A 9,734-nucleotide genomic window follows, 5' to 3' on the forward strand; every position below is an offset into this window, starting at 1 on the left:
GGGAAGAGGGAAGGCGGCTGGAGTTCCTCCAACATTTGCGGTTAGATTATCATATATTTTTATTGACAAAAATATAGGCTGCTTCGGCTGATTTTTTTTTATGCGCACATGTGCCCCTAAATATTTTTTACAGTTCGCACACACGTATTTTTAGTCGAGTGAAACGCTCGTACTGTCGAGCGCTGGATCTGACAGCCTGAGCACTTCGGCACAAAACGTTACGGCGTTCGAGATATTATTTATATCATGAGCAGTCAATACTTTCGGCAGCCTAAATCTTTTATTTAGAAACTATGGCGGGTCAAATTAAACTATGGCGGGCCGCCATAGTTTCGTTAATTAATGGGAAACACTGCACCAATATGTCTACCCTATGAGGCGGAAACTTGGGCACCTCGGATCAACTCGCCAATCCAGCTCTGTGTGTCTAAATGCTCGCAGCTTGCTCGCTAAACGGCCCAACATTTGCCAAAAATCTGGCAGTGTAAAAGGGGCTCCTGATCAGCTGCTTGTGTTATCAACCAGAGTGCTGATCTCTGATCGACCCCGATTGGGTTTTTAATTTCTGGAGAGTTCCTGAGGCAACAGCGAGTCCAGAGAGAGAAACAGGATGTGGAGCCCACAACATCAGGATGGTCGTACCAGGCTACTTTAGGGTACGGCTCTCCTATATGTGCTACTTGACACACACTGTGACATGAGTTACAATGCGTTTTATTTTGACTGACAAACATATAGACATGATGATGCTGTGATTGTTGCCGGGGTCTGTACATAGCGAGCACGCTCCCTCTACATGTGGAATATTATTTGTAGGCGGCGGCCTCTCTGCAGCACTGCAGTGTCACCGTCCCACCAACACACACAGACTGCAGAGTTTACAGCGTCACACACCAGGAATTAGACCAACCCGCTGGAACAAACTGTGACTGTCAGTATATTCTCACACGTTATAGACTCAACAGCTGATCCATTAACCAAATATATGAAACTAAGTTATCAGGTGCAGACATTTAAATCTACCTGCTGTCATGTGACTGAACTTTTAACCCTTTAAAAAACAGACGTCCTGCAGACAGCCTCAGATCGTTGTTTGCATGATCCCGGATATATACGGATCTAAAATAAAAACTATGGGAGCTAAAACATTCGTTCTTTCTGCAGCAGATTACTAAGGCTTGTGTCTTCCCCGTCATCATGTCATTACCTCATGTTACCTCATGTTACCTTTTGTGTCGTGCAAACCTGTTATTTTGGCGTAATTACCCCGGAATTTTGCTACAATGGCTGAAGGCCAAGATTGTTGGTTGCATAATCCTGGATATGATCGATCTAAAATAAAAACTATGGGAGCTAAAACAGTCATTTTGTTTGCAGCAGAAAGCAAAGACTTCTGTCTTTTTGTTTGTACACTAAAAAAGTCTTTCAGACATTATATGTTGTGTTTTTATTTTTTAACTTCTCTAACTCCGCCAGGACGCCGACGTCCTCACTCCCCCCCACCTCTGTTAAATGGTATCTCCCAGGTGCACTATGTCATCAAACCATGTGATGTTTGGTGTTGCCGGATTCAGGAAGCTCTCGACTTTTCAAAAATAACATCGTTTTTCTTTTATTTATTATGTATTTCACACCAGAGCAGCCTAAACACACAAAGTCCAAAATCACCATGAGTGGTGACAAGTCATGTCATGCCGTTTATCAACGGGAAAAGTTAAAGGATTACTCGCGATCTTATGTGGAGCTGTTAGCGGGGACTTAGCTGTTTTATAAAAGGTAAGAGTCTCACTCCTACCACTATTTTTGGCTGAGATATACCGTCTAGAAAGTGGGATCATAACTTTCACGTTTCATATGGCTTTATTTGGTGATATTTTATGGTGTTTCTGTGTCATAAACAACATCAGCTATCATAATCACACCTGATTTCAATAAGGTACAATGTTTGAAGCTGGCTGAGTGTTGTTTGATCACTGATAGTACTGTTTTGAAGCAGAGTGACCCACTTGTCATTTGGAGCTCCGCCTGGATCTTTTCATGGTAAAAACACTGTAGAATGGTCATACTTTGAGCAGTCTTCTTCAAATTTGAAACAAGTGTTCATTGATAGTGTGCCTACAGCCCCACAGTGTCATTTACCTGCTCAGATGAAGCCACAGACAGTTATTCATCCTGAAACATATTTTTTACCTTATTTTAGGCAAAATCTTCAATTTTTTTCTGACACTTTCACAAGAAACTTCAGAGAGTTTTCTTTCTGGCAAGACCTCATGCATGCATGTAGTCAGAGCGGTTCAGAAGCTACAGTCATTTTAATTTGGCTATGTCATTTTAGGCATTTTCGCTACAAAATGGGGGTGGAGTGCAAGATTAAATCTGATTAAGAAAATCTCCATCTTTTAATGAAAATGTCAATACTTTTATCAATTATTATGGTTCAATGACTTGCACAACTTTTAGCTCAGGTTGTACAGATTTCAGGGAAATTAAGTATTTGAAGATACTCAAAGAAAATAAATCACAATAAGCAAAAATCCAGATGTTGGCACACTGCGTGTTCAGAGAGTTAAAATATTATTTACAACATGATTTTTTCTGTGGTTACATATTTTGTAGACAAAACAATTTAACAAAATACTCAGCAGAGGAATCAGTGATAAAGAATCATTATCTGTACTCTATGATCTGCTCAGTGTCCAGTTTATTAGGGACCCCTGATCAAACTATAATCATTATGACAGTCACATGTGATATACAGAAAGGTGTTTGTGTTATCTGACATCAGAGGGTGGACGAAATAACAGAAACACCTCTCTGTGTGATGAAACTCATCAGCAGCTGAATCTCAGACAAACTGGACACGTTCATGAAGAGCGAGGTGTTCCTAATAAACTGGACACTGTAAATCATATATGTGATGTTTCTGTGTTGTTCACAGTTTTCTTTTATCTTATTTGTTCAAAACACAATAAAACACTAAAAAATAAAAAATATTCATTAAAGTCATCTATCGAGAAAAACTCCGTTTGCAGGGCTTAAAGTGACAAATTTTTCTGAGCCTGAAAGTGTTGTATTACAATGACACAAAATGCCGCACCTGCCTCGTTCAGCTTCTTGCACCATGTACTAAATGGTTTGCCCTCAGCGCCCTCCTCCTCAAGCCATGCCCACCTCCATTTATTTTTCACCCCTCTCTCCAGTTCTGCTGTATTAACACCGGGTTTAATATATTTTGCTTCCATCTCTCTGCCCTGCTCTACTCTACTTCAACGCTACTTAGCTCTCTCTCTACTCTACCAGTAGACTACCACATCCACCTGTTGCACAAAACGCACACAGCAGTGTTTCCCCTAGGATGGAGTTGTAGCAGCGGAGGTGAAGCACACGCATGAAAAATAATTTTCACATGCGTGAAACTTTTTTGTATGCTTGCAAAGCACAGCCTGCTGGGATGTTTCTGTGTATCTACTGGCACCAGAAGGGCTCTTTAGGACTAAGTACATACAGTACATGTGTGCACAGTATGAGCAGGTGAAATGTCTGTCTAGCTTACATATGAGGTGTCTCAAGATTTAGGAACATACAATTGTATTGAATATAATAAAAGTAAAAAGTCACTTGACCATGTAGAGACAGAAATGACACGATGACATAACACCATAAATAGTATATTGTTCTGTTATTATATGAAGCGTCCGTCGCGCAAAATTAATATGACTTTAGTTTATGAAGAGGTAAGACAGAGCCCTCTCCTCTCCTCTCCTCTCCTCTTATATGCTTTACTCACAAGTGTGTGAATTGACCTGGATAATGGTTAAATCAGCAGCAGTGGTCATATTTCAGCGCTGCTAGTTGCATACAGTGGAAACACTGCACGGCATGCTGTTTTCTCTCAGTGTCCGATAGCTGGCGGTCAAGCTAACACAAGCTAATCATTCAAACGCAGTTCAACTGTCCATTTCTGTTGCACATTCACCCACACTCATTTGGATATCAGGCTGTAACGGACACCTAAACAACATGTGCTTGGAAGTAACATAGTGTGTGTTCAAAACCTTGTGTGTGTGTGTGTGTGTGTGTGTGTGTGTGTGTGTGTGATGATTCGTTAAATGCTAACTTATGCCAAGTTGTTGCCACAAAAAAAATAAAATAAAATAAATAAATAAATAAATAAATACTAGAAATGTCCGTCAAGCCAGAAATCCGGCGCCACGCTGGAGTACTTTAAGCCCTGAGTATGAGACTCAATACTGTGTGTCACATGATCAGTTTCCTGTATTTTTCAGAATAAAAGAATCCCTTCTCTTGACTTTTGGAGTCTTTTTCTGGAGAGCGTCGGCCATGTTGGAGCCGTGTGTGTTTACAGCTCAGCTCGTATCCTGAATGGAAGAGGAAGCCATATTGAAAAAGGCTCTCACGGGGCTGAGTAATATATGAGCGGTGACGGAGGAGGCTGATTATTCCTCTCTCAGCACATTTCACCTTCTGTCTGTCTGTCTGACAGAATTGTAAAAAAACAATTTTATAAAAACACAGATATTTGTTTTACAACATTTAAGCAGTGACACACAGACGCAGGTTTTTAAGGATTACAATTATATTGTCTTGCAGTTAACAAATTTTATTGTTCTTATTAAAAATGTATTTGTTTTTATATGTTTACATTTGTCGTCTTTGTTTGTCGCATTACGTCAATTTGTACATTGAGGTTAATTTCCTTGTGTCGTTGGCCAATAAAGCGGATTCTGATATTTATACTGAATATATATATTTATCACAAACACACGAGTTTCTAATTAAGCATCAGAGCATATTTGTAACTCCGTCGTCTACTTTCATCGATAGGTTCAGATTTAAAGCTTTTTAAACAATTTTAACTGTATTTCATTTACAAAATGTTTCTTTCGATTGGACGACATTTAACTTTTGAATGAAAAAATATATTTATATATTCTATGGAAAAACTAATTATAGTTTGAATTTGGGTGTTCAGTACGGACACTGAGGTGTCCACACAGAGTATCAGAAATTAGAAAGTATCGCAAAATCTGGCGTCAAATGACAAAATATGTGGGTTTGGAAATGTTGGTTGGACAAAACAAAAGTTTTCCAATGTTTTGAGGAACTATCAATTATAAGAACAAAAATAAACAAATTAATCAATAACATATAATCGTTAGCTGCAGCTCTGGTCCATAGGACCAAATATCAAAGAGCACAAAAAGTTGTGATCACATAATTAAATACTGACTGTGTTCAGAATTTAGACAGTTACTGCCAATTTAAAGAAAATGTTTTTTATAAAATCATTTTTATATATTGTCTGTATGGAGGACAGTGATTCCAAAACATAAGTATCAGGTAAAGTTGAGGATCAAAGCTTAATACCTTTTCTGTAACAACCAACGTATGTTTATCGTAGAGCTGAAAGAGTCGTTGAATTGACCGATTACTTGATCCATAGAAAAAGAACTGTTAAAATCTTGGTTTTTTTTTAAAGCAAAAATCACCAACAAAAAAAAACATATTTCCAGATTCTTTAATGTGACGATTCACAGCTTTCTTTGCTCTAACTTAATGAATTTAATACATTGGGTTTGGAAATATGATTGGGCAAAACAAGGTTGTTTTGAGAAACAATCAATTAAATGAGCAAGTAATCTACAGATTAATCGATAACAAACATAATCGTTATTGCAGCTCTAATCCATAACACTAAATATCAAATGGTACTTAAAAAGTTGTCGTCGCATGACTGAATATTGACTGTTTTCATAATCAGAGAAAAATCACTGCAATTCAAAGAAAATGTTTATTGTAAAAACACTTTTATATTTTTCTCTATGTACTCTATGTAGGTAAAAGTTGATTTCTATTGAATCCAAACTGAATATCAGGCAGTACCTTTTCAAGCAAAAATGCCAAAAGAAAAAGTGTAAATATTTCCAGGTTCTCGAATGTGACAATATACTGCGTTCTTTGATCTAACATTACAGTTAATTTATTATTTTTGGGTTTGGAAATGTTGGTTAGTCAAAACAAAACCATTTTTTAATATATTGTATAACAAACAATTAATGATAGAACAATAGAATAATCTGCAGATTAATCGCTAAAATACATAATGGTTAGTTGCAGCTCCTGTCCATAGGACCGTTGTTGTCACATGACTGAATATTGACTGTGTTCATAATTAAGACAAAGACACTGTAAATCAAAGAAAGTGATTTTTTGTAACAACTAATGTGTCCATCATTGAGCTGCAACTATTAGTCAATTAATTGATTATTCGATCCAGAGAAAAATAAGCAAAAACACCAAAAACATATTTCCTGGTTCTCAAATTGAAGGATTTTCTGCTTTCTTTACTCCAACTTAATGAATTGAATACGTTGGGTTTGGAAATATGATTGGGCAAAACAAGACTGTTTTCTAAAGTTTTGAGGAACAGTTAATTAAATGACAAAAAATACACAGATTAATCAATAACCAACATAATTATTTGGTTGCTGCTCTAGTCCGTAGGACCAAAATATCAAAAGTACCAAAAACAGGGTTGTCGTTACATGACTGAATACTGACTGTGTTCATAAATGAGACAAAGTTACTGCAAATCAGGAAACTTTTCTTGTAGAAAAACACTTTCAAATTTCTCTGTATCAGATTAAGAATTTATAACTATAGCTAAAATATGTCCATAGCAGCGATATCAAATAGTATCGAAAAAGTTGTTGTCACATGACTGAATATTGACTGTTTTCAGAATTAGAGAAAAAAAAAATCACTGCAATTCAAAAGGAATGATTTATCGACCAACTCTTTTATATTTCCCTCTATGGAAAAAAAATTGATTTCTATTGATACCAAACTGAATATCAGGCTGAAAATCAAATGTAAATACTTTTCCTGTAACAACTAAAATGTGTTCACAGTAGAGCTGCAACAATTAGACATTTAAAGTCCTTTTTTCATGCAAAAATGCACAAAAAAAAAAAATTAATACTTTCAGGTTCTCAAATGTGATGATCTGCTGCGTTCTTTGGTCCAATATTAGAGTTAATTTAATATTATTTTGGTTTGGAAATGTTGGTTAATCAAAACAAAACTGTTTTCTAATGTTTTGTGGAACAAAAGATTAATTGATTAAACAAGAGAATAATCGATAACAAACCAACATTAGTTGCAGCTCCTGTCCATAGTACCAAATATCAAAAGTACTGAAAAAGCTGTAATTTCATGACTGAAAACTGACTGTTCATAATTTAAAAATCAGTGTAACTCAAAGAAAATGTTTTTTCTAAAAACACTTCTATATTTCTCTCTATGGAAGAAAATCTGATTTCTATTGATACCAAACTGAATATCAGGCTGAAAATTACACTTCAATACTTTTTTTCTGTAACAGTTAAAATACACCCATAGTCGAGCTGCAACGATTAGTCAGATAATCAATTATTTTTCCACAGAACGTTAATCGGCAACTATTTTGAAAATCAATTGATTTTTGTAAAGTTATTTTTTCAAGCAAAAATGCGTTTTTCTGCTTATCTTGGTCTAACATTAGAGTAAATTTAATATTTTGGGTTTGTAAATGTTTGATGGACATTATATTTCTTTGTATGGAAGTAAAAATTGATTAGTATTGATACCAAACCGTATATCAGGCTGAAGATATTATTATTTATATTATATATTATATTATTGATCAGATTTGTTTCTGTTTGTTCCTGGTTTCGTTAATAATTTAGTATATTTTAGGATGATTGGACAAACTTCTCGTGTTTACTGCTGTCACTGTTGTGCAGAAACTCAGTTATCAATCCGTATTAGTATTGACTGATACCAGACCCTGACCGGCCTTGACCTTTGCACCCTGTCGATTTGCTTCAGTCCAAATCTGATCCGACTTCCTACAAATTTTATGGAACGACGACTAAAACTCTCCAAGTCTGTCTAGTAGAACTGTCGACGCATTCCAGTGCTCCTCCTGGTGATAAATCTGACCTGACACCCGTAAAAACACTCAAAGACACCTTCCTGAAAATCTGAATATTCCCCGCCTGCGCTACATCTTTGCTGGCCCCCTTTTTTCACGCCTTGGCTCTTTTCTCCCCCAATGAAACGCTGATTAAAGCTCGCCGCAGTCCGCCTCGATGTGGGTGTACAGTCATGTTGACCACAAGGCCGTCTCCTGCAGTCTGTTGCTTCTTTGTCCTGGTCCCCCTCCCACCCAGCAACCACCAACCACCACCGCCCTCCATTCCTGAAGGGGACATGTCAAGGAAAGCTGTAACTCTCATTTTATGATCTCGAGACGCTTCTGCCAAGAGAAGCCTCGTTTCCTTTGATTCAGAACTTTGCAGAGTCTTTGTTTTACAACCTGTGTTTCTCGATCAGCCGCTCACGATCCTGTTGAGTCAGAAACTCGAAAGTAAATACATGTGATCTGACATGACACCCACACGTGTTATTTATGGACGAGGAGGCCTGGCTGCTCACCACTCAGCCCCGGGCTCCCATTATAACCATTATATCCTGCTGCACCTCCATTCTGCTCCAATTAAAGCCCAATTAAAAAGTTGCCCTGACCCATGTGAGGCCTCCTGCAGCCTGGTGTCTCCACACTGAGCCTCCTTTGTCAGATGGAGCTCATCACCTGCAGGCCTCACTCTCTCTGCAGCTCACTTTACTCACAACCCCTTCAGTCGGCCTGCAGAGTTACGCAACGTTGGCGTGCTGTTAGAGGCTGAGACAGAGGGAGGAGTGCCCGCACAACTGCTTGTTTGCGTGTCTATGTGTGAATGTGTGTGTTGTATAACGGGTGCCTACCCACGACTCGTCCCCGCTGCTCCAGGCGGCGTGTGTCGGTGGGGACGCCGGGCTCGGTGCCCTGCCCTCCGGGGGCGTGGAGCTGCTGCTGCTGCGGCTGCTCGGGCTTTGTCCTGCCGCTGTCCGCCTTCTCGTCGCCCGCTGCTTTGCCAGCCTTGTTCTTACCAGCCACCGGGGACCCGCCGCCGCCGTCCGCGGGGTTGGCGCTGGCTCGGCCCCGGTTCTCCCGTGACTGCAGCTGCAGCCGGAGCCGGTGGTTTTCCTGCTCCTTCACGGCAGTCTCCAGCAGCAGCGTGTTCAGGCTGGAGCCCACCGTCTTGCTTATTTCCTGGACGGCGAGCTGAACGACTTGCTCCAGCACGGACTCCAGCTGGCCCTGGAAAAACGAAATGTACACGGCCCCGTTCATGATGTCGCCCCCTCCGCTCAGAGGGCTGTCTCATTCTCCTGTGCCCGGCCCCAGCCCTCCCCCCTGCCCTGTCTCCCCGACGGAACACTGGGTACAGATCAACCCGCCCGGGTGTCTCGCTGGTTCCGGCGGCTGCTCGGCGCTGCTCCTCCGGGCTGCTCAGCTCTCTCCGCCGCCTCGGCTCACCGCGCGTGTTCGGCCCCCTCGGCTCGGCGGCCGGAAATACCCGAGTAGAGGCGCAGCGACATTTTCCCGCCCACATGTGTTGGTCCGCGCGCGCCGTGCACGCTCGCGCCCTTGCAGTCAGCCACGCCATTTTGGCTTTGAGAAAATAACATCAGTCATCCCCAAATGTCAGCACAGCCTCAGCACCGTGTCATTACTCCAGAATACCTCCCAAATTACACAGAGCGGCTCCTCTCGGCTCACAGCAGACAAACCTGGTGACCTCACACACACTGCGCCGTGTTTTATTAAATATAACATAACTGTCATT

At 40.1% G+C, this 9,734-nt stretch overlaps 1 protein-coding gene across 1 annotated transcript in view; it reads right to left on the reverse strand.

Annotated features, from left to right (window-relative positions):
- The window catches only part of si:dkeyp-113d7.10 (zinc finger X-linked protein ZXDB), a 42,268-nt gene extending 32,841 nt beyond the window's left edge, over window positions 1–9,427 (reverse strand). Inside the window, exon 1 of the mRNA XM_050068428.1 lies at window positions 8,830–9,427. Within this exon, the coding sequence (XP_049924385.1) occupies window positions 8,830–9,238 (409 nt within the window). The 5' untranslated portion in view covers window positions 9,239–9,427. The remainder of the gene's footprint in view (window positions 1–8,829) is intronic.
- Window positions 9,428–9,734: the final 307 nt, after the last annotated feature.

Source organism: Epinephelus moara, chromosome 18 (genome assembly GCF_006386435.1).
Source record: "Epinephelus moara isolate mb chromosome 18, YSFRI_EMoa_1.0, whole genome shotgun sequence".
In the NCBI taxonomy this organism is placed as follows: Eukaryota; Metazoa; Chordata; class Actinopteri; order Perciformes; family Serranidae; genus Epinephelus; species Epinephelus moara.